This window comes from Anoplopoma fimbria, chromosome 6 (assembly GCF_027596085.1).
Source record: "Anoplopoma fimbria isolate UVic2021 breed Golden Eagle Sablefish chromosome 6, Afim_UVic_2022, whole genome shotgun sequence".
NCBI lineage: Eukaryota > Metazoa > Chordata > Actinopteri > Perciformes > Anoplopomatidae > Anoplopoma > Anoplopoma fimbria.
This window is the reverse complement of record NC_072454.1, coordinates 19,456,353-19,481,995: the sequence shown is the minus strand read 5'-3', so window position 1 is coordinate 19,481,995 and position 25,643 is coordinate 19,456,353. Positions and strand designations below refer to the sequence as shown.

The window sequence follows — 25,643 nt, the reverse complement described above, 5'->3', positions numbered from 1 at the left end:
TCCTGATATTGAGAGATATCTGCCGAAGGGAACAGATTGCAATTTTAATGAACCATTTTCCAACTGGTCAAACGGAACATACCTCATTTTGGGCTTTCATCTGATCCGCACAGAGTTTGCCCAAATTAACGAGCTGTTAAATAACATTGACACTGTGCTCGTCTCAGCAGCTCGGGTAGATAATAGGTATGAGCTCTGGCGACGTGGGGTGAGTTCAATTGACCTGCAGGCTGCTGGGATTAACCTGAGAGGGCGGCAACTCAGGCTAATGATGAGCCTGTTTTGCCTCACAGCTAATTAAATGAAACGTACAGTTTCAGTGCAATGCCTACTGCCTACCTGTCAACCAATAGCAGTCCTCCTGTTTCCCATTACCAAAGTTGAACTGAAGCACTAATTGCTCTGCAGTTAGATTGGCTCTAATAAGTTGCATTCATTTTGCCACCACCACTGTAGGGATACTTTTTCTCCCAATTAAATATTTGGCTCTGTGTAGCAGTGGCTTCAACTCATTACGATGGACCCCAGAGTACACCGTTATGACGGGGCCTCTGGGCCTAGGGCTTCATTTAATTTGGCTGCACAAAGGACTTGATTCAGCTAAAGAAGAAAGAAACCTACCATGAATAGATATATGTATTTGTCTATTTCTCTGTGTGTGTGTTTTTGTGTGTGTTTATGAAGCTGCTCGCTACAGATATTGCTCAGAAATTCTGAAAGGCTGGACACATAAATCCTGACAACCATCTGTCCAGCTGCAAGGGAAATTCCCATGAACCTAATTGGCTCTTTTATTTGCCCATTACATCAGAGGAGTGGGCAACCTGCGAGAACCTGTATTGCACTGATAGTTAAATCAATTGTGTCACTGCAGCGTCGCTGTTTCCATGAATGCTCCTTGAAAATGTGAAAATGCTGTATGTCAACCGTGTCTGTATCAACTACAGTAAGATTCTGATTTGACTGTGAGTGTCAATCTTTCTACTCCAGCTGTGTCCCTGGCCCTCGCCCTGAATGGAGTCTTCACAAATACCATCAAGTTGATTGTTGGCAGGTACGCTTAACAAACTCAAGCATTTTTCTGGCTCCGTTAGTGATGGTACATCTCTGAAGATCAGATTTTTTTCAGCTATGACTCACTAGATTGATGGACAATTAGATGGAACTCTCTGTACCGACGTCGCAGATACCGTATTTTAGGCATGTTTTTTGAATTTTCAGACCCAGGCCCGACTATTTCCAACGTTGCTTCCCAGATGGACAAGTGAATGCGAAGATGCTGTGCACTGGGGAGCCGGATCTAGTCTCTGAGGGACGCAAGAGCTTCCCCAGCAGCCATTCCTCCTGTGAGTACCAGCTTTCAGTCAAAGCAGATCACCACCAGCACTTGTAACGCACAGTGACAAAAGATATCTAAAGTCACACACTGACTCATTAAAACTGCATGCAACTGTAGCTATTCACACAGTTTGATCTCGATGCTCTGAGAAACATTTCACCAAGTAGATAATGTCCATGAGTGCTAACCTGTTGCGCACAAAACGTTTAGTTCACATTTCACAAGCGATGATCTTGTTGCCGCCTCTCTTCAAAGTTAATTACAACATGTAGCAATGAGTTTATCATTTAATTTACGCATCCCGAGGCACCTTGTCGAGACGCTCTCCGGTTTGGTTGATTGAGTCAAGCGCATTCAATCTGGCTCACTGGGTGATTGACATGCACACCTACTGTTTCAGCTTCCTGAGACTTCCCGCTGTGCTCAACTGTGCAGACCTATGTTGGACACTGGACATATTTTTTCAACCATATTGCTTTCCAAGCTGTTTCCCCTCCAGCAGTGTGTTAAATAATTCACATGTTTTTCTGTTGTCCAGCAGATGAATGTTAAGTGGTATTCACGGTGTGTTTGCTGTGGGCGGCCACACAGATGTTGGATAGCTGCTCAGCATTATGCGGTGCGCCGGGCGTGTAAAGACGGCATTTAAGAAGATACGTCTTTCATAAAACATACTTTTGAAGCAGATTGTCTCTGTTGCTCCTGCGACTCAGAAGAGTTAAATGCTTGCACTGGAATTACACCAAAGCTCCTGCTATCTTTTATGGAAAATTAAAAATATATATCTTTATATCCTCCAGTGAGTCGTGCCCGGACTGATGCACCCTTTATATCTAAATTGTTTGTTTTTGTTCAAAACCCTTATTGCATTACCACTCTGGATGCACATTCACATTTAACAAGGTAATTATGCAGAATTCACAAGTATTGCAGGAATATGTGTAAACACGGAAATGGCTGCAGCCAACTGAAGCATTTAATCGTCACAATTTAAAAAGAGGTGAATATCCCTGGCTCTGTGAGCATTTTGAACTCATGTTTTCAATTTCATTTTCCAATTAAAGTGAAAATGTTACATGTGAGGTTCAGGAATAAGAAGTGCACTTGAGAGGTGGAGGGCGAGAGGTGGAGGGCGTAAGTGTGTGTGCAAGAAACACTTAAACACGTAAAAAGGTTTGTGAATGGGTTTAATTAAAATCCTGCTATGAGTGAGACCGCCTTAAACTGCTCTGTAGCAGGTTGAAAATTCAAAACACGGGATGAATCGGTCTTGATGTTTTTACAATGATGCAGCAAGATGGATGAGATTTCACCGCTGCTGTAATTTCATGGTCTGGTCTGATTGCAAATCGATTCCCTGACATAATGTTAAAGTTGCATACTTACAGCTTCACAGACACCTGCTTTAAATAGAAATGCTTTGAAGTCCTGGCTGTGTCCCATTAGAAAAAGCAGAGAGGGACCGTTCTCTGTACTTCACTGCAGCACTGTGTTTATGGATTACATCCATTCTGCGCGGCAGCTCTAATGGCCTTATGCTGTTACGCTGTGAGTGAGAAAGTGATTGAGAGAATTGTGCAACGGGGACACAGGGGGCACCCGCGTGCCATCACGTCCAGAGAGCAGAAGAAATCCAATTTCCTGTCTGTGTCTCCTTTCAGCAGGACTACGCTTGTTGGACCGCGCATATGTTACAGAGCTTTTGCCCAGACGGATGTGGGAAGGGACAGCGAATAGGGGCAGACTGATAGCAAGAGTGAATGTAGCCTTAATCAAAGTGGCATCTGGACGCAAAGCAACAACATTTGTAACCAATATGAAGCCTGAGACACAGACTATTGGTAAAAGAAACTCATTTGCATTCAGAGACTCCTGCCTCCCCCCTAAAACGATTCTGGTTTATCTATCAGAATCAGCCAGGACAAAAATATAAATACGCACAAGTGTTTGACAGCTATGTTCAAAAGCACAAAAACTATTAAAGCCACTCAGGTTCTCCTTGATTTGATTTATTTTCTTCACCACATAGCAAAGTAACAGAGTAACACAAATTGGAGGAGACAGGTGCCAGAAAAGAGAAAAACAAACTCCCCTGAACCCACTGCACCAATATAAACAACTGTGAATCAAGCCGGCCCAAAAGCATTAGCTGTAGGTTATCTCCTTCTTAATCATACTAATTTCACCATCCCTCCCTATGCATATTAAACCATTAGATATGATCAATTAATATGCCCTTCAAAAAAATAATGAATCCCGCAAGAAGGACCTAATCACATCTCTGAATCACATTTCTTCTTCTACTTCCACACAACGATCTACATTAAATTAACCGCAGCTTGGGATGTCCCATCAAATTAGTTCAGTAACTAAAGAGAATTACACTTCTGCAAAGTGTGCTCTCGTATATTTACTGTAACTCACTGAGGAACACTTCAGGCTGTCTTGAGTGTCCGAAGAGGTTGATGAGCAGCTTGTGTTGGAGTGCTGCAGCAATTATGCAGCGCTAATAATGAGTTCCTGTTGGGCTTTTGCATGTTAATGGATTGGACAAATTCAGACCTCAAGTGGTTGGTTAATATGCATCGCTTGTGACGGGAGGCAGAGGGGTGCCCCGTGGGTTCCTGTAGGGGTCAAAGGTCAAAACAGATATGTGAGTGAAGGGAGATGGAAAACAGAACAGCTACTGCCAGAGATTGGTTAGAGACTTTGTGTCTGTGTGTGGTCAATGATAGACATTTTAACAGAATTCCAATTTCTCAGCAAGGAGACTGATATTACCACAATTACTAGACTTTGCAGAGGCTTTGACCAGAGCTTGACTCCACTCTTTGAATCCATAGCCAAACGCTGTACTTTAGAGAGCAATTTGTCCTCTGTGTTCACCTGCCAAAAACCATAACAGGCTCAACAGAACATCTCCTAATTTACTGTAGCTTTCTTTTCACTATACAGTCTGCGGTACTTCTCCTGTTACCAGCCATTCAATCATGCTTTATTGCATTTACAACTTTTTTGTATTTGGGATGCCATGTGGTGTGGTGTTTATGGAGACTACTGTCCCACATAATGATAATTATGAAGCAACTTGAAAATAATGAAAATCTTGAATGGTTTTAAAATGGCTCAGGAAAACAAGGCTAAGATTATACAGCTACGTTAGCATCCCTGCGAGGCTTAGGCCCAGTGTTGCTTTAAGCTTAATGCTAAAGTAAGCGTGCTAACAGTACATGCTCACGTTGACAATGCTAACACGCTGCTGCTCTTAGTTAAGTGTTTTAGCTTGCTTGTATTTGCTTAATAACAGTAAGCACAATGTAGCTGAGGCTGATGGGAACATCATTAGTTTCAGCAGGCAGCAACCGGCAGTTCTGAATGTTGAAGCCAATGCAGAAGTGCATTAAACTTCTAATGGACATCAGGGGGCGAACCCTTTGGTTGCAAAAATAAGTCTTTGTATGTCTACAAGAAAAAGACCCTACTTCTCACTTGATTTATTACCTTAGTAAACGCTGTAAACATGAGTTGATGGTCTCAATCTCTAGTTTCAAGTCTTTTTCAATACAGCATGATGTTCATTTAGTAAATTATGGTCCCATTTAGAGTAAAATAGACCATAAAGCAGGGTATGTTTTAGGGCGTGGTGACCTTGTGATTGGCAGGTCGCTACCGTTGCGTTCTGGTCTGGGATTTGTCCTTGTTTTCGTCTTACGACTTTAACCCTTTCACAGTGTGTTTTCAGTTCATGAAAGTTCATTTGAACATACTTGATTACCATAAAAATATCTTATTCAGGATTTGGCTGTACTTAGCTCTACCGTCATGTCACCTCTGGTTGCAAAAAAAAACAAAAATAAGGCAGCCTATTAAATAAAGATTTTGACCTGATGATGGTAATAGAAGAATATTCAGAGGATCACCAAAATGATTGTACTTTATCCTTAGTGGAACACCGGCTTTTGAGATATTTAACCCAAAACCCAAATTGAACACTGTCACAGGAAGTGTAAGCTGTGTGTGTGTGTGTGTGTGTGTGTGTGTGTGTGTGTGTGTGTGTGTGTGTGTGTGTGTGTGTGTGTGTGTGTGTGTGTGTGTGTGTGTAAGACTCCTGACGACTCAAGTATTGCCATTTCAATTCATCATGCTGCTCTACCACCACCGTTATCCGCCGCATGCATCCCCCAAAAGGAATGCCAGAATGTTTTATTGAAACTCTGCATGCTTTGTATGCTCCCAACAATCATTGTTTGCACAATATATGCCCAAATAAAGAATACAGATAAGTAGTGTAGCTCCCTCAAAGCTAGTTATTACAATGCTCAGCATGATTCATACACAATGTTACACATGCCTCCAATCTCACATGGAAGACTGTTATTGTTTTAATACTTATATTCCTTCATAATATACCTACACACAAATGGAATTACTGAATGGATATACTCAATTTCACCATGTTTACAGATATCACCCATTCAGACTTCTTCACTTGCATCTTCTGAGCAAACCTTATGCTCGATTGAAGATGAAAAAAGCAATCGCACTGCACTCATCACTCTCATTAGGCAGCTTTGTTTTCTCTCGGGGGAATTACTCACCAAGTAATTTTAAAATGCACAAAGCGGATTCATTACCGAGATGTTTTTCCCCTTTGTTGGCCTCCTCTCTGTCCTCTGTCCTTTCAGAGTCTCGTGCTGCCTCTTGGGAAGCATCTTTCAGCGGCTTACTGTATTCATTGTGTCACCCTGCCACTGCAAATGCTAATTATGCTAATTATACACGTAGAATTGTGTTTTAGATGCAAGTGAGAGACACACGCTTGCTGTCCTCCCTCATGTATTATGCATATCCCCTCAGCAATTATATTAGTATAATCCTCAAGATGTTGACTCACTGTCTGCAAACATATTGTTTGTATGCAATGTGGAAATGAAGCATGCACTTTTACCACTACAATAAACCATACCTCCTTATGAAACCTTTAATAATATAATGCAATTTTGCTGCGCTTAAATATATCTCTTCATATCTGGGCTACAATTCTAAAACTAATCAACAAACCATTAGAGAAGCCAACTGAATATTGTGTACTTGTACCACTTACCATCTAAAATAGAAGCCCCACACTCCAAAAAACAAACAAAAATCACATCGGCTTAAATGAAACATTGGCACATTTTTAGAGAGCTAAACCAACAATGTCTAATTACCAAAAATAAAGTAAGAAAACCACAATAAGCTGTGACAGACTGTAGGTTTGGATGCAGACACAGACAACGGGAGTAGGGCAGGCAGTGTCATAAGTGACATAAGCACTGTTTTCATGTTCAAATAATACAGATGGCATTGCACATTGCAATAAACAAATATATGTAATAAAACTGCAGTTACTTGGTAGATCAGCTCTGAAGGGAAACCAGGTGTTTTGGAAACGTGCGATTTTCTCATGTATGACTGCTGTGAGTTTTCCACAGTTGAAATGTTCAGCACACTGAGTCACTCGTTCATGGATAATTGTGTTCTGTCCATCCAAATGAGTAATGTAATCTTCTTAGCTATGGTTAGAGAGCTATTAAAATGAATGGTGTGAGCTGCTGCGTGATTAGAAATGTGGAGAGGTTGGCCAGACGCGAGATGTATGGGCACTGAGGGGTGCTCAGGATCTCAGATGGCTTGTTCGTGACCTCCCAACAGAAGGACTGGACTGATGAGCTGAGCCAGAAAGCATGAAAGTAATGTGTTGTTGTTTTCTGTTGAACCCATTTGGCACTCTTTGTGGGGGGTGATAATGATGAGTCTCTGCAGGATAGCTTTATACGGTCTACTACGGTGTGTCAATTCATTTTTTGCAAATTTAATAATGTCCCTGCTCTCCATATAGATTGATTTAACTGATGGAATGTATTAACTTGGTTAATCCAGCCCTGGGTGAATTATGTCTCCATAAAACTATGAACTTCTTGTCAACTTTAAAGCTCAAGCTATTAAAAGGGACCCATTGGCCAAATGTAATTTTGCCACTTAAACCACTACTAGTAAGTGAGATTGTATGGGCGACCAAAGCAGCCTGTACAGTCAGCAATACAGGATCCATTTGATTCACGTCAGTTGGGCCTCTTCCAGGTTATGTTAACAACACTGGTGGTGTTAAGAGACGCTGGCATAGTTTTTTAGTCACGCTAGCGGCTATATGGACGGAAATGTTCTGTCGGTCCAATACTTTGGTCCAGAATAAAACTATTTTGTTTAAAAACTTGGTTGAAGGACAATCAGGTCTGTAGTCATTGAGCAGTGACATGGGATGTGGCCAGAATTGGAGGTGAGTGTCTGGTTAGAAATGTCTGTTAGTTGTATTGGGATTGCTGATAGTGTGCTCCATAGTGGAATCGTAGTACTGTTGTTTGTTCCGGGTGGTTATTCATTTTTGTTTTGTCTCTTAATTTCTTCCTTGCCATTTGTATGCTAACACTGTAGAGATGAGTGACATGTCAAGTAAAGGTTCAAACAACGGACCAATTGGCGACCAATCCAGGGCCAAATTCTGTCTAATTTGTCCAGTGTGTTCTTTACACTTTTGTAGCTTTTTCTTTGTGGATTTTAGACCATATAATGACAATGTGTCCAGCTTGAAAAGTCACATGAAGACTGTTGGCTGAGTAGCAACGACAAGAACACATGCAGTACACCACACATACCTTTGTGGAATCCAACCGTACTCCCACATTAGATTCATTGCTGTTTAAGTGTTCAATATAGGAGTCAATTTTAAAGTAAAAATGCAATCAAGCGAACAACATTATACCCATCATTTCCGAGATGTCTGACACTGTACAACCATTCTTCATTCAAAACCCATTAACAACCTGTACCAGCCATCCAATATATTGGTTTAAATTGCCTAATGGACAAATGCTGAGATCTTAATGGAGCCAACTCCTACTCCCTGACAGCAGGACAGCCACTGAGATGGCTGGAGCCCTGCCTCTGCTCTCTCTACCCACACTCTTTCTCTCTCTACTGGCTACACATGTGTCCTGCATGGCAGCCAGTACTCTTGGCCAGTTTATGGGTTGTGCGACAAATGTGCTTTTTGGCCCCGCTGCAGCGTTAAAGTAATGATCCTGCCTCAGCACCACCTTTTTTACGGCTCCACACAATTTATAATTCATATAATTAGACCCCCGCTGTTTCCCTTACATCAACCACCATCAACTCAGCACAGCTGGTCCAGCGGCTCAGTCACATTTGTTTTCTCATACAGGGCTTTAGCTTTCTCTGTGACCTCAGACTCTCAGGTTGTTGGTGGGTCTGTGCAGTGGAGTTGCTGGACGAAATGAGCCTTTTGCACCTGCTATATATTAATGAATCAGCCCCATACTAATCAGATGTGAAATGTGTTGTAATTTGGGACTGACACAACCTCCTCTCTTATCTCAGTACGGCAGTGTTTGCATAGAAACGGCTCATTATGAATCTCATTTTGCTCCATGTATTGGCTCAGGGATGCACACTGAGGACACATACAAACTCCATGCACTAAGAAAGTCTCCATCAGCGTTTGGGTGGTGTTTAGTGCAGCTGTGTAGATGTGGGTGTCCTGTCGCACACAGTGATTTAGTGTGGAGACGTTTTCCTAGCAGACTGAAGTTACATCCCTCAGTGAGTTTATCTGCTAGCTGGTGGCAGTGGACAAACTGCAAGTCTCCCATCTGCCTTCTTCATTACCTTGTTCAGCCTAAAACGCTTGGTCATCATACTATAGCTCTCTGCTTTATTGCCGATTTTTAATTTTGTACTGTAACTTTACCACACTTTTCCATCATGCAGTGAAACTTTTACAAGAAAGTCCCTTGAGACATGGTTAGGTTTATGACTTTGGTGATACACAAGAGGAAATATTATAATCTGGATGCTGTATTTAATGTTTAACCTTCTCTTCTTTCTCTTTGTCCGCCCACTTCCCTGCCTGCTTTAGTTGCATTCTCCGGCCTCGGCTTCACCTCCTTCTACCTGGCAGGGAAGCTGCAGTGTTTTACGGATCAAGGTCGAGGACGTAGCTGGCGTCTCTGTGCAATGGTGCTGCCTCTCTACAGCGCCATGATGATCGCATTGTCCCGGACCTGCGACTACAAACACCACTGGCAAGGTCTGCAAAACAGCTCAGATACGGGACACAGGAACACTGGATTAATCAGAATTTTTCATTTCTTTTTAATCTTACATAGTGTTAAATCTGCTTGTGTCAGCCTGAGAAAAGATTATTGTGCAGAAGTTGGTTTCAATCGCACCTGGCTCAAGGCGCTTTTATAATTATAATACAGATCATTTAGAAGGCAAACTTAGGGTGACGCTCATTTCAAACAGCTGTACTGCTGTAATCGCATTTTTTACTTAATCAGCAAATCAAGGGAAGGCTTAAAACTGTAGAGTAAATCCAACTGGGCAGCTTGCTTATTTGCTTATTTTGCCTAAACATGTTGTTGTAAAGGGCAGTGTTCTGTCTGCTGTAGCATAATGACTGAAAAATGGATCTGATGATAGCAAGATGGCATTTAATTCAGCAGCCTGGGTGAAAAATTATAATTATCAGTTTTGCATACGGTCTGGGGGGGGGGTTGCATACGTGGGTGTGGTGTGGGAGAAAATATGTGGTAATATGATGGCAGCTCTGTCATATGGTGTTGATTAGTTTTCGGGAGCCATATGTTCCCGGGGAGCAGGGCAGCTACAGAGCAGCCAACTCTTTTAACAACCAGGATTTATTTACATCTAAAATGCGACACGTACAGGAGTTACTACTCTCTGAGTCCTCTTAGTATTTCCTAGCACACTGTTTCTCCTCCGTCTCCCCAGCACACTGTAAGTAAGCCGCAATGGTGCAGCCCATTAAACTGGAGGGTCCCCAATCTGCACTCAGTGTACACACGAGCTGAGAGCCACCATTATCCTGGCTGCTGAGCCATGCACCATGTATATGCTAATATCCTCACCACCCCTTTGCACCTTGGGGTGCACACTGTTTCTGCAGCGGGGGTAAGGGCTGGGTTTTCCAATCACTGACTCCATGAGGCCACCAAACATTTATATTGCATCAAGTCACAGCCTATTAAATTCAGTCGACAGGAGTCGATGAAACATTCACAGAGCAAGCTCATGCATTGTATAGTTTATGAATGGTGGAAATCGATGTTGTGTTATATTTTGTTTCACACATTAGGAGAAAGTAAAGGGTGTATGCTGAGCCCTGTGGAGAAATATGATTTTGATAATATGGAATCCTCTACTTCAGCTGTTCCAGCCACCAGCTGGTCATGTCATTTTGATCTATACCCAGCAATAAAGGCTTAATTTTCACCGTGGCAGCGTGATATAATATGATGTATCGTTGCTTAAAGGGGGGCAGGTATAATACGCAAGTGCTCAGTGTAGATGACAAAATGACAGAGACAGCCTGTCCGGAGGCAGGTGAGCCTCAGTAGAACAGATTCATGGCTCTGCCTTTTACTTCACTTTCATCAAGCTCTAAACCAGCCATGCGTGATGAATGCTCACTGGAACACTATGGCACATACAGTAGTCTACAGTAATGGCTTATCGATTGTGTTCATTCTAAGAGCTGGTGTTGTTTTGTTTTTTTGTTCTTCCTCCACACGGTCTCAATTTAACTCTGAATGCATATCTTAAAATATATGTGTTTTTGTTTCTTTGCAGACGCCGTTGTCGGAGGAGTGATCGGGTTGCTGTTTGCGTACATCTGCTATCGCCAGCACTACCCGCCCTTTCTGCACATGGACTGCCACCTGCCTTATGCCAGTCTGGCTGCCTCCGCCGCCCACGCACCCTTACATCCCGAAGACGATCCGCAACCCACGGACAATGCCACCACCCTTCCCTTGGAGGGCTTGACTGAAGGGCCAGTATGACTAGTGGCTCCCACCGAGACGCCCCCCAACACCCTCACCAAGCCACCGAGCCCGCCTCCCCATGCCCAGTGACTGACTGGCTCTCTTACACATTCCAGTGGACAATGATACAACCCCACGCATCTCCATACTGTTGCATCCCGTCTCGGTGAAACCTACATTCATTTATTTATTTTTTATAAATATCTGGCTCTCGCACAGCAGTCGTTGAAAGTCTATATTTAGATGTGATGTGTGAGAGGAACCTACGAATATGGGACATCGCCGCAGAGAGCGAAGAGAGAAAAACATGTTGAAAACCTGAGGAAACTCGTCTTACTAATGGCTGGGAAGGAAGATGAAAATATCTAAAGTTTTGGCTGGATTTCTTTTTGCTTAATGAGAAATGTTGTTAGCTTGTTTCATGCTGGAATACTTTATTCTATGTCTGGCTGTTAAAGGATGGGGACCATAGGTCACATGAAATGTCACAGCAATCAAACCATGAAATCAAACCAGTTTAACGATTAGAATACTGTATGTTTTCATGTCACACTAAGAAACAAATTATGGGATATTTGTCAGTAACTATAGCGCCAGAACCCAATGACATTCTGTGTGTTTCAGTTAGACTTTTATATGCGTTTTTATTTAATGCTTACAGTTATTTTTGGTTGTACAATTGCAACATAAATAATTATAGAACCAACTTGGAGAAAAGCCCCTGTCCATGTCAATGACAGGATCCAATGTTCCTAAACTTTTCTCTTCTACATTTACCAATTTCTTATCATTCCATTCCTCCCCATTTTCTCGGGGTTTGTATAGTTTCCGGGTGCAGTCCTGCATATCGGCCCATTCTCCTTTCTCTTCCCCTCATTGCCACCATCCAACTTTATTTTTCACATTTCCTGCATTTTACTCATGTTCCCGCAGAGGTTGCACAGGGACATGAACCCAAATTGTAGCTCAATGAGCGCAATCTATAACTGTGGTGCAGGTGGAAGTGTGTCTGGACACAGGCACAAGCTCCTTTCTGATTGTGCATTGATCCTCATTAAGGGGTGTCCGCCACTGCTGCTCATGAGCACATTAGGACCAATGAGGTGCCCCACGAGCATTGTAAATGGCTTTCAGCCCTACTGTAGCCCCACAAATGGACAATCTAGCATTCAGGAAACGACAGGCCTGAACTCGGGGGAACAGCAATTGTGATGTATTATTCATTAAGATCCATATTAATATTTCCAGCCTTAATTGAGGGACAGCTCTTCCAAACAAACACCAAAGTCTTTATTTCCTGCTTTCGTTGTATTCACCATGTAATGTGTTATTAAACTAGATGGCACATTCCCTATCATCAACAAAGCAATTTGTAGCCTCTTACAAGTTTCTTTGTGTCATTTTGTTGCCTTGGTTACTATGTCCTTTTTCAATTGCTGTGACATTAATGGGAAGGCGTAATCTCAGCTAAACCTCAAACCCAACCACACATGCTGTTGGAAGGCAATGATTATATATTAAGCACCGAAAGGTGAAGTGTGAAAATCAGGAGATGGCACATTGAAACAGAGTGATACTAAATAAGCAGCAAGCCAAATGTAGAAGGTTGATATGTAATTGTATTATCTTGTCATTATGTTGGTCGAGCCTGTTTGTGCACTTGTGTCCACTGTCTAAAGACTGCGTTTTTATGTAGAAAGCAACAGCTGAAACTGCCGCACCTTCAGCTGCTTTATGTTTAAAAAGGAAAGACTCTCTCTGATTGGAATTCTTTCAAACATTATTTACTCAAATCAGTCACAATCAAGCCTCTATCACTAATGCAACCCATCGGCAGCTTCTTCAAACGGTGTGTACGTGCAGCTTTTCGACGAGGGCAATCCGCACGGATGCAATACAAAATAAAAACTTTACATAGAATGAACCTTTCACCAGAGAGGAAAAAGGTGCTCGACTCTGCACATCAGACTCTGTGACGGGACTTGACGAGACTCTGAGAGTTGACTGGAGAGAAACGTGTAACCTCCTCGCTGGTTTCACAAGTCGTTCAGCACCTAAAGACCTGTGACTGTGAGAGTTTGACATCTTGAGGCAGAATTGGGGATGAAATGATCGTGACACAGATTCAATATGTTCTGTAGACCTGCATTTGCCTGACTTGGCAGCCTGATGTTTGTACTTTGTCATTTTAGTATTGTTCTATTAGATGGTGCAGTGTATATTGGAAAAAAATATGTTGTTCGGAGGTCATGTCTGTAACAGTATTTTCGCTTTAAAGGATTTACGTTTCACACTTCAAATCATTCCACCATTTGTTTTAATTTGGTGCTATAGATACTTTTGTAGCAGTAGGTGTCAGTTTTTTCAAAGGTGAATGTGTCATTCTCAAATGAAAATTCAGTAAATTTCTACAGCATAATAGAGTCCATATTTCTTTTTTTGTTTTTTCAAATCAGATGCACAAGGGCAACCAGTGCGTGTTATTCTGTGGATTTTTCTTTTCATTCATTTCACCTTCCCAAGGACTTAAGGGATATAAAAAAATAAGATAAAGAAATTATTCTGAATTATAATGAATAGATGTTTGAAGAATCTTTGTTCATGGCATGCCAGTTCCCTATGTGAGAAAAGAGCGTTTTCTATGAATAAGCATGTCTGGCCTTGAAAACTTTGAGCTGTATTTTGCTGTTTATATACTTTATGTACAATAAAGGACTGCAGCTGTGTGAATTGTGTCCATGCAGAAAACAAAGAAGCCTAATGTACCTTGTCTTAGTGTGATCGTTGGAGCCTAAGTTTGTTGCTGTGATGGACGCTCTGAGCCTACCTATCCACGTGGATTCAAGTATCAATGGGAAACAAATCAAGGTTTGAGGATGTTTATGTGAAAAATGTCCACCCTGTAATTAGAAACATAGGTATTCCTACGTTATTCTTATCATATGCAAATTAACAATATGACATTTTGCACCCAGAGATGTTTGAATGAGCTATAAGTTCAGTTCAATTAATTTATGCTTCAATGGGCCTGCTGTCAGATTGCAAAGTGCTTCTGAGGCAGTTGAGAGTGTCTGTGTGTGTATGAATGTAACTCTGTGCCAAGTGTGTGTTGTGCTTTACTGAACCGGTTGTGTTGCAATTTGTTTCGAGAGTTTCCAATAAACGTGTGTATGCTTAAGACCACCTGTTGCCTTTCATATCGGTGTTGAATTAACCCTAATCAATGTCTCTAGAATAAATTAAAAATACCTTGTTGAGCCCCTCATTTTTCATCTAGTGCCATCTTCAGTTCAAATTAGCTCTGGTTCATTAGCATATTCATGTATTCCCATCAGCCTATTTCTTAGTCGATTAGTCAACGAATCAGTTGTTTTGGTCCTAATCGATTCATTTTTTTAATGCTTTTTTTCTTGCTGAAATACTTATTTCCACAAGATTTCCAGTGCTGCTTTTGTTTGATTCTTTGTGAAGAAACTCAGTTTTACAGATCTTTCGATCAAATCAACTACTTGATTAGGTGTTAGTCAACTAAGAATTTATTTTGTCAAGCAAAGCCCTGACCTATTTCGTGTCAATTAGCAAATTAGCACATTAAAATAAATCTAATTAACTGGTCAAGCTGGTAAAAATTAGCTGCCACTGAAAGCATGTTGTCAAAGTAAAAAATGTACATGTAACTATCAGCCTCTGCTGTACTTTGTGTTAGGGGCTATTTATAAAATGTTAGCCTGCTAAACCAAAACTATGTCGAGCATTATACCTGCCAAGCATCAGTTAGCATTTTCACTATGTTAGCATGCTGACGTCAGCACTCAGCTTAAGGCACCAGGTCTAAGTTCAGCCTCACAGAGCTGCCAGCATGTCCTCTTGAAAGTTAGTAAGTGGCCTTTTGCACTTTAAGAACTTTTAGGAACTAAACCATTTTACTTGATTTTGGTACTTGTACGCCTAAATGATTATCCTCCCAATGCATTACTTTCAAAATTGCAAATAATAGCCTTTAGTTTGAAAATTGAACTCCTGAATGTTTCCGTGCAGGCTTTTAACCCCTGTGGCCTTGTCACCCATGAAAATGATTCCTGCTGAATAGCAGGACACCACAAATCAATAGCGTTGTTACTCTCAGACATTTGCCCTCTTCGTCTGATAGAAACTGTGTGATGTTGGGTAACAACCCATTCAATCAAACCCAGGAGTGCTGCAGCAGCAGCCACTTCTGTGACAAGTGGAGAAAGTTGCCCTGCTGGGAGAGCGTTGCACAACTTGAAATATCCTGGCTTTACCTCACACTCGAAACTAAATGGCAATTTGTTCTTTGTTTCCAAATAATTGCCCCAAAGTCTTTTTGCATATGGCAAATATCACTTACTTTATTTGGAGTTGACAGAGAGTCTGGGCTCCTGCTTGGTGTTATAGTTTCAAGGCATATTGAGCACTCGCACAACAGTAAAACACCCACATAACAGCAATTACACCGACAGCCATTGTATCTCCTGAGCAACCCTCACATTGAAACCTTACGAGAACCCACGTGCTGTGAGAGTATGTGCTCTATTGAGGTAAATATTGCACAAAATACAGTCCTTGTTCAGCATTGAGGAAGACATTTGATAGAGCAGCTTTGAAGGGCATCCCGTCAGGTATTTGTTTCCCTTTGCAATACAGTAGAAGAGATGGTATTCTTTCAGTCTGAGAATGATTAGAGTGCTCTATGAAAGACAAGTGTGTCGTCTCTCAAAACATCCATATTGTTTTCCTGTCAAGGACAGCTACCTTTTGTTTTTGTTCAGCTACATCCGAAGACCAAAGATACATTTTAGTTAATTTCATTTTTTGGAAACAACAACCTAGGACTCATTTGGAGTTCGAGTTTTCTTTTTTCTGCAGTAAGTGAAAGGCATTGTAAGGAAGTGTTTCATTACAACTTAAGCTTTAAATAATGAATACTTTTTTTCTCCCACTCCTCTATAGTTTGGCATTGCTTTTTTTTTTACGATATGCTACATGTCTGAATTATAAATGGATCTGATTCGGAAGAATAAGGCAAATAAAAGGAGTCATCAGATTGGCTCATAACTAATGGATCAGACGAGGAATGTGAGACTCATCTGTTAGACGTCTCTTCTGTGGAGTCGTAACTGATATTGAAAAACTTGCCGTGCTCACTGGGGCTCCCAAGAAGTCAAAAGTTATAAATAAAAAGAAAAAAAAACATCTTGTAAAGTGGATATGTCATTTACATATCCAACCTACACAAGGCACATTAATGATATAAGATGAGATTTCCATGAGGAGGTTCTGTACAGGTCTGCAGGTTTATGTTTTGATACATGCTGACAGCATTAAGAAACCAGTACGTGTTGTATTCAATATCATCTGGTTTAAAAAAAAGCTCTTCCTCCTGGTTACTATTTGATATTATTATAAAAACTGTATTTATGTGAAGTAGCTCGCACAATAGACTCAGCATGAATCACAGCGGAAGTAGAAGCTGACATTCATAATAGATCAATTGAAACGAATAGACAGCTGTAGTTGTACCTCTCATGCTCCTGTAAATTCCTGAGGGTACTGTGCTATATCGCACAACTGATTTCTGTCTTGTCTGCCTCATTAATAAGCAAAACACAATTCTGTCAAAGTGCAACATTCAGTATAAGCCCTCAAGGAAGGGTGTTGGGAAAGTGAGTTGCAGGCTTGCTCTCGTTAATGCTAAGTCTGGTTTTGGATCACACTCAGAGCAGCCTAATCAGCATCTACATGTTATTGTACCATTCAGAAATGTGGCTTAAAGTAAGCAAACCACAAACATGCATTTCAAAAGGGAATCTTGTCTATTAATTATGAGAATGTGTTTGAGAAACTTTACCACCTATTATTTTTTGGTGCTTACTTCAAGCAATACTGAAAAGTAACTTCCTCATGCTCTTCTATGTATAGATAGGCCTAGATTCCTTTACACCTGCTGGATGGTTTGATTGGCTGACCCGTCATCTGATAAATATCAACTGAAATCTTGTAAATGTCAGTCAAAATCAATTTTTATGCCCAGGAGGTTCCTGTACTTTTGATTCATATTGAAGGCTGGTCAGTGAGATGACTGCGTGTCCAACATAGAAATAGAAAATGTAACTGTTTTCTCTGGTCACTTCACCAGTACAAAAAATGGCAATTGTTGTTTTTCTCTATGGTGACATAGTCAAGACGGTAAGTTTATATGCAACGGTACAAATAAAAATGGCTGCCGCTCTGACCATCCAGCCTCATTGATTTAAATGTGAATGACTGTTGTACTCCTATTCTGTTTCTATGATATCCACTAAGAAAACACATGTGAACTAAAACACCTTATTTCTATTTTATCTTTTCTATTTAACCTTTATTTTGGTCCCATTGAGACACAGGTTCTCATTCTCTATTCATTATGCTCTATGCCCATTATGCACGTTCCTTGTATGCTAACCAAAGAAAAGCCAAGGTAAGAGCTGAATTAAAGCTTGTATAACTCCCACATAAAATTGCAATCCTTGCCTCTCTGCCTTCCCCTTTGATATTGCTATTCGTTGCCTAATATGCTCAAACTATTATCAGAAAAAACACGCTTTTATTCTGTAATTCTATTTGATTCTATTACTTTCACATTGCCTCCTCTCTGTCTGCTGAACTCCCACTGCATTCTGTTGTTGACTTTACTCCCACACATTTTCTACCGAGGGAACACGGACCTCTGTGTTAATGTGAAAACAGTGAATGTTGAACTTTTCATGTAAAATTAATAACTACTCCATGTTATGTTTTGCTTAGACTGTATTACAAGACGTATCGTGTTTGAAAGTATAGCTGCTGGGGTTCAGAAGTTTCAATCTCAGCTCTAGCAGCTGAGATTTTCTTAGTGTTTTGTTGTGTAAAAAAAGGCACTGCAGCCTTCATTTCGTGGTGCAACCCTGTTATACATGGCAATAAAATAACTTTGTAACCTTTTGTGACCTTTGATGGCTGAGCTGTGAAAAGAGCTACGTAGCTCTTTTCACAGCTCAGCCATCAATAACAGCCCTGAAACAGCCACAGCAGAAGAAGAGGATATAACAGTTTCATCCAGAGTGAGCCTAATGCTCCAACAGGGAATATCAATGGTCACAAAAGGTTACAAAGTTATTTTGACTGTTGTACTCCTATTCTGTTTCTATGATATCCACTAAGAAAACACATGTGAACTAAAACACCTTAAATGCTGTTTTTCCGTTATCTGTAAGAAGGGGTGGACTTGTTTAAGTTGGGGAGACATTTTTTCCATACTGGTAAGTGGTGTTTATTCTATTTTATCTTTTCTATTTAACCTTTATTTTGGTCCCATTGAGACACAGGTTCTCATTCCCTATTCATTATGCTCCATGCCCATTATGCTCATTCCTTGTATGCTAACCAAAGAAAAGCCAAGGTAAGCTGAATAAAAGCTTGTATAACTCCCACATAAAATTGCAATCCTTGCCTCTCTGCCTTCCCCTTTGTTTGTGACATTGAGAAACCCAGTCCCTTCTTCTAACCTTTCAAAATATCAGGTTTCACAAACTGTTGTTATATGGAGCATAGTAAATGCTTCAGTTTGGTTGGTAACCATTGATACAATGGAAAGATAACTCATCTAAACTTAATGGAAAAATCTTTAAGCTGTGTCAAATTAGTTTTTCACCCATGGAAATGCCGTATGACAGACCAAACAATAGTCAGCAAGCTCTCTCTACAAAGATGTCAGTGTGCAGTGGGCTGTTCCAGAAGAGGAGTCAGTCATTAGAAATAGTGAGAATCAATAAACATCATCTCTGTGGTAACTCTGTGATGCACTACTGCAGTGGTTCTCAAATGGGGGTACGTGTACCCCTGGGGGTACGTGAAGGTACTCCAGGGGGTATGTGAGATTTAAAAAATATATATTTAGATTAGCAAATCCTTTAAAAATAGTTATTTAATAAATATCCAATAAAATATAAGTGTAAGTTCATAAACTGAATTCAATGCAACAATGCAATATTCAGTGTTGACAGTTTAATAAATCAGACACTGATGGCAGAGCGCTTAGTATTACATCTTTTTTTCAACCAAAAATGCTTTGCGCTGGTTAGGGGGTACTTGGCTGAAAAAATATTGCACAGGGGGTACATCACTGAAAAAAGGTTGAGAACCACTGCACTACTGCATTGAGCCAATACTGTCAGCACCGCAGACAGCGTTCCCTCCCGCAACTGAAGCCACTGGAAGCTTTCCTGGAGGAGAGCTAAAGGATTACAAAAAAAAACTGCTCTGCTCCAGGTGCAGCAGCCACAGGTGAATTGCATTATGCTAACAGCTTCTGACCTAGTTGTGAGAACTTTTAAGAAGTGGAAGACCAGAAGACTGGCTCAGCCTGCGACTCTGAGGAGAAAATATCACAAATACACAGTAAAGGTATTAGAACTTGGGGAAGAAAGCTGGAAACTGTTATTGGTTTTGTTTTATAAAATAAAACACATAGCACGACTCGTGCTCAATATTCCCCAAGCATGTTTGGCTATCTTGGATAAAGACATGTAAATATACTGAAACATATAAGTACTATACTATATAACTAAAAGAAAATTAATCACCCAGTGTCTTCCTTTAATTATACAACACTTGCAAAGATATATTTATTAAACAGAGAGGGAGATGTAGAGAAGTTGTTTCTAAAAAATGGCAGAGGAGAAGAATGGAGATTTTGGATTTCCCAGACATATAATCCTCTTGGGTTTAAATTGAATACAAAAACTAGATTTGAAGTGCTGTGAAATTTCTATGAGAGACAGAGGAGATTTGAGTATACTGTGTTTTGAAAGCCTTTTGCTGAGAACAGAATTTGCTACTTTGTGTTGAAAAATGGACCTTCAACCTGTTCAGTTGTTTATAATGTATATCTTTTATTTATGGCAAATATATGTTCCTTTTGTTTTACATTATGGCAATTTAGATTTTCTGCATTTTTTGAGGAAAAGTAATGAAAGATCAACATTTTCTCAAAAGGTCCTCAAAACCCAAACAGCATGTTTGAGTTGCAGACCTACATTTTTCCTCTGTCTCTGCTCCTCAACAAGATTTCACTGAGAAAATGATCTACATTTTTTTTACCAGTTGCACTTTGCCAACATTGATGATTTATCTAAGGTGCTGCATTTCAAAACGACATGTCTGCCAATGGTATACCAACTCAGCTGGCAGCACAATATCCTAAATTATGAGTCTAGGGGGATAATATGATAGCTGGTCATTTCTATCTGCAGTAGCCACATGGTTGGCACCTTTACAGGCTGAGTGATGGGCACCGGGTAACTTATTTCAGAATGTATGATTTAGTAAGATTGGTCATTTTCATGGCCATGATCTCTCCCAGATCAGTTTCTTTAAATCAGTGCTGAGAGTAAAAGTTGCATCGACACGAGTGTAATATGGACTGATCTGCTATCTGTAGACCTGTGGGATGAAGGTGCCCTGGAGAGGATGACGGGTTTATCTCATCTCCGCCAACCTCTCCATCTAAGCACCATGAATGATGACTCCTGTATGCTTTCGTGTAAATATGAAACGCTAAATAGAAGATTTTCACAATGAAGTGGAGTGCAGGTCTTTTGCAAGCTCCAACAAATACATGTGTTTGTACTACTGTGTGCATCAGAGAATAAAAAGAGTTGAAGAGAGCAGGGGAAAAGCCTTGTGTGGAATAAATAAATATTTCATGATCACCAAATGCTTTGGACCAACATGAAGCAGGCTGGTCGACCTGACTGCTAATGCTGAGGTGGAATCCGGGAGTCCATACAGACCCATACAGGCAATCCAATCGCAAACACCTAAAGCTATTGTGAGAGATATTCTATGTGAAATCAAAATTGTAATCATCATATAAGCACCAGATAGCAGCATTGAATGTCAGATGTATCTCTTTTACATTCAGCACACCAGCTGAGACATCTGCAGTGATCCATATTTGCTGCATGCACTGTGGGGAAATTGGAAAGGAATCATACCTTTCCAATATCAGCTCATAATGACAGATTTGTATTTTTCTATATGCAATAACTTAATGTTGTATGACTTCTGTGCATATTTAGGTTGATGTAAAAGTTTAAGTTCACAATTAACAAAGGAAACAATACGCTTACATTCCCACATGTACACGGAGAGAGTTATACATTGCTATAAATGTTCTTCCTGCTCATACAGGCCCTACAAAGATGGAGGACTAAATCCACACTCCTCACCCTAGCCCAGTGTTAGCTACTGTCACACATATATTCATGGAACATTTAAAATCCACTTTTTCATTTATTAATCTATGGCAATCACAGTGCGAGGTAAAATTGCAGATCCCACAAAACGTGCAGCTGCCTGTCTGTATGAAGCTTAATGGGAAAAGCCCTGAAATTCGATCTGCTCCAGCTGAATGACTGGAGGAACATTAGAAACCACAGGATTACCTGTCAAACTATTCACAGACACAGTAGCTCATGCATATATTTCGGTGAGTGTGCACCCATGTGTATCTGTGTGTCTTTATATCACATGCCAGTCTACCTGGGCAGGACGGACATAAAGAGATTAACTAGTTTGTCAAGTGTAGCACCACCTGCCTCTTAATAGCAGAGAAACATCAATTATTCAACAAGTACAATTGTTCATTGCAGGTAACAAACCTGTGTATCTGGTCATATCTCTGCTTTACAACAACCTGCCGCTGTGTCTTTAACTATCACACTGAGCTTGCAGTCGAACAAACATCCAGCTCTGAGATATGACATAGATACTTTTTTACTAATCCTAATAAATATTTTCTTGTATCATAACCTTAATCGCAGCTCGTGTGATGGATTTCGTCACCGATGGCGTAAATACCCACTGTGCAACTGGTGCAGCTGCACAGGGGCCTAGAAGTTAACCTGACCTGCCAGATGGTTCTATGTAACAAACCATTGGCCGTCATTGGAAACTGTTTGGAAATTGGCAGGCACTTTAAAAAAGAATAAGTGGCAGGTCACTGGGTGAAGCAATTTGTCAATCAAACCCTTACTGAGGCTGGTAAAGAACAGTGAAAACATATTAGACATTGAGAAAAGCCTTTAGTGCCGTTCTTTGCTCTTCTTTCAATGAGGCTATTTTAGCTACGCTAACCTCTTTGGGTGTCGTCATTGTTGTTTTGGACGGTGAACAGTTGCCTCTCTGTGTCGTTTCTCACACCTAAGCCATGCCTTTAGCTACCAGAAGGTCCTCACAGGGCACTGATAGGTCCGAGCTCTGGCTTACCGGACACAAACACATTACTTTAAGCCTGACAACATGGATTTTTCTGTGATAGTTGATCCAGAGATTTTAGAATGATCTATACACATTTTGAGAATCCAGCTGCCGTGAAAAGTAACTCAGGAGTCGCATGGGCCCAAAATCGCCTTCCTACACTCTTACTTAACAGCAAGCCAGCGTACCTTAACATTGGACCCTCTCTGTCCACACCGATTCTGTTAGCACATCTGTTATGTCATGTACTGTAAACTAACCACATAGGCAACAACCTATATGCTGTGAGCTCCAAATTGAATATGTAACCACTTTTCTTCCTGTTTTTGTTCTTTTTAAACAAGTTATATATTGTGACATTTACCATGTAGGTCATACAAAATAGCCAACTGCAATTTGGAAACGTTCAGATCCCTCGCGATCCCTCTCCAAGCAGCTGTCATCTTATTTAGGTTTTCATAGTAAAATGAGGCGGTTATGCATAGATAAGACCTCATTTCAACTTCTTAGCCAGTCTTTGTCCATTTCAATAGCAAAGTACACAGTTCTTGAGCGATGTCGTTGATGACTTTGCTTGAGCATAGGTATAGTCCATAGGTAGGTCCATAGTACGAAATTCTAATGGTGAGCAGGGATTTCTCTATGTTATTATGGAGTGAGATCAGGACTTCAAATCTATACCAATGTAATTGTTGCTTCTTAAATGTTGGAAAATAACCACCCCTAATATTTTTCTGTTACAACTTTTGGCCCCTGAGCAGGGCAGGCTGTTAAATTAGTGTTGATGAATTTGACATTTCGGCTGCTGTCTGTGGTGCTGATCAGAGCCAAGTTTGCGGATGGGGGTTGTATGGTGAGCCTTAACATGGTGGCATAGCAACTGTCTGCTTTGCAATTGTCTGGAGGGTTTGTGTGTGCCTGCTTGTATGCGCACAATAATGTGTTTGTGTTTTGGGTAAGGGCCCAAGAAAATCATTTGCACAGGGGACATCCACAATTTTGTTACACTGCGGGCTGTTACCTCTTACTGCGTGTTGCTAAATAAAATACTGTGGATTTACACTGAAAGTTCACTTAAAAACTACCAGTCATGTATCTTTATATTGACAGATATACAGTCTAGCTGATTTTTTAATAAGATTTGACTAGTTGAACATATTGATTTTTAGCATTCCTCTACCTGTCGTCTCATTGTTGGTTTACAAAATGTACTATAGTGCACTTAGATGTCAGATAGATGTTAAAAGAATAGGTTAACAGTTTGGGAAATACATTAATAAGCTTTTATTTGCTGCGGGTTGGATGAGAGGATTGATACCGCTCTCATAACTGTGTGTAGGAAGCTACAGCCAGCAGCCAGTTAGCCTAGCTGAGCATAAAGACTTGGAGCAAGGGGAAAACACGGTTATGACACTACTGCTGTTTCCCTCCTGTTCTGCTATAGATTTACAGGTTTGCTTTGTCACATGCCCATATAATATGTGCAGCGAACTGCAGGTTGGCATACTCTTTCTGTGTTTAAAAAACACTGCACTTAGCCTACTCCTACACAAGTGGGTTTTGACAGTTTATATAATGACTATATACTGAGCGAGCAGGTAAGCAGGTGAAATAACCTCCATGTCAGACTCCATCAGTGCGCTGATAAAGGGTTTGAGATAAGACTTTGTGCCTGTAGAAAGGCTTTAAACTGTTTTCAGTCATTGAACACCAAACAACACGCACTAGTTGGTAACATACTGCTTTGATGGGTGCATACCGTGTGTAAAACTGCTAAGCTCCAGGGAGGCAGCAGAAACAAATCCATTTTTAACTGAACAACTGATTTGTGCACACCCAAAGCAACAATCACTCCTATCACATCTTTGCAATTACAATGATCGCCACAACTTCTTACACCAAAGTCACTCAGATTTAACCCTAACCCTAACCCTAACCCTAACCCAACCCATTTCTTAAAATATTTATTTTTAAAATAGCTTAAGAAGGCAGTCGACCTGAGAGGTTATAAAAAAAGACCATGATGTGTTTAAGCGTCCACATTCAAGAAGCATGACAAGAAAACACCTTAAATGGGATTACTTTTGATTTATACTGTATTTGAATAAACCCAAAAAATCCTGTGCAAACTAAAAAGACTCATCTTGCCTGAGGCATAAAAAAATAGTCTCAAAAATATCTGTCCCTCAAAGAAGGGTACCTCATTTCAGCCTGGCAGCTCTACTGCCCCGAGGATCCCAGGTAAAGGTAAATACCACACTAAGAAACTCTTTCTCTCTCAGAGGGCTCTCTGTGCACGCCTTTTCTCAGGAAACATCAGACTTTACAGGTAAAGGTAAATACCACACTAAGGAATGCACCTATACACTTCATAAAACATTTAATAATGAAATATAGATAGACGGTTTTGTTTTTTTCAGTCGATGTTGCTGGTGATACCTTTAGAAACAAAGCAGCAAAAGAGAAAAGCAAAGATGGCATTCAAGAAATATATTTTAAGATCACTGACGAATGCAGCTCATCAGTTCTAAGTAGAGACGTGTTGAGCAAAAGGGACTCAAAAGACAGCATGAATATTTAAACTGTCTCCCTTCTTTCCTTATATATATTCATTTTATCTGTTTAATTGGCTTTCTGTCCTTTTGCCTGGTTCCAGTTGATGAATCACAGATGAACTGCAGCCTGTTTCTTTCTACCCCTGAAGAGCTAGTGAAAGTGAGTTTGTTAAAGAAGCTACAGGCTATCCATCAATGAAGAAAAGCAATAGTTCTCTCCAATTGTTAGTGGGTATTTTCAAAAACTTTTCATGGCATATTGGGAGTAACTGCTGTAGATATCAGTATGTGATTTCCATTATTAAATAAAATTCAAATAATGCTGTTCTTTAACAATAACTGTGCAAACTGTGATAGAAATCATATCCTTGTACATATTGGGAACCAACTTAGCGAAACAGGAAATCAATGTTTTTGGACCAGTAACATTATGAGCAGGAGTTCACAGATTAAATTCTCACCTCAACACAGATAACTGCGTCTCCTCTAAATCATTCAGGTGGCAGAATTTTAATGACTTTGTTTGTGTTGGGCCTTTTTCACAGA

At 40.5% G+C, this 25,643-nt stretch overlaps 1 protein-coding gene across 1 annotated transcript in view; it reads left to right on the top strand.

Annotated features, from left to right (window-relative positions):
- The window catches only part of plpp4 (phospholipid phosphatase 4), a 38,123-nt gene extending 26,861 nt beyond the window's left edge, over positions 1–11,262 (top strand). The window contains exons 4-7 of the mRNA XM_054600582.1: positions 991–1,054; positions 1,222–1,346; positions 9,315–9,485; positions 11,051–11,262. Coding sequence (XP_054456557.1) covers positions 991–1,054; positions 1,222–1,346; positions 9,315–9,485; positions 11,051–11,262 — 572 coding nt within the window. The remainder of the gene's footprint in view (positions 1–990; positions 1,055–1,221; positions 1,347–9,314; positions 9,486–11,050) is intronic.
- The last annotated feature ends 14,381 nt before the right edge of the window (positions 11,263–25,643 follow it).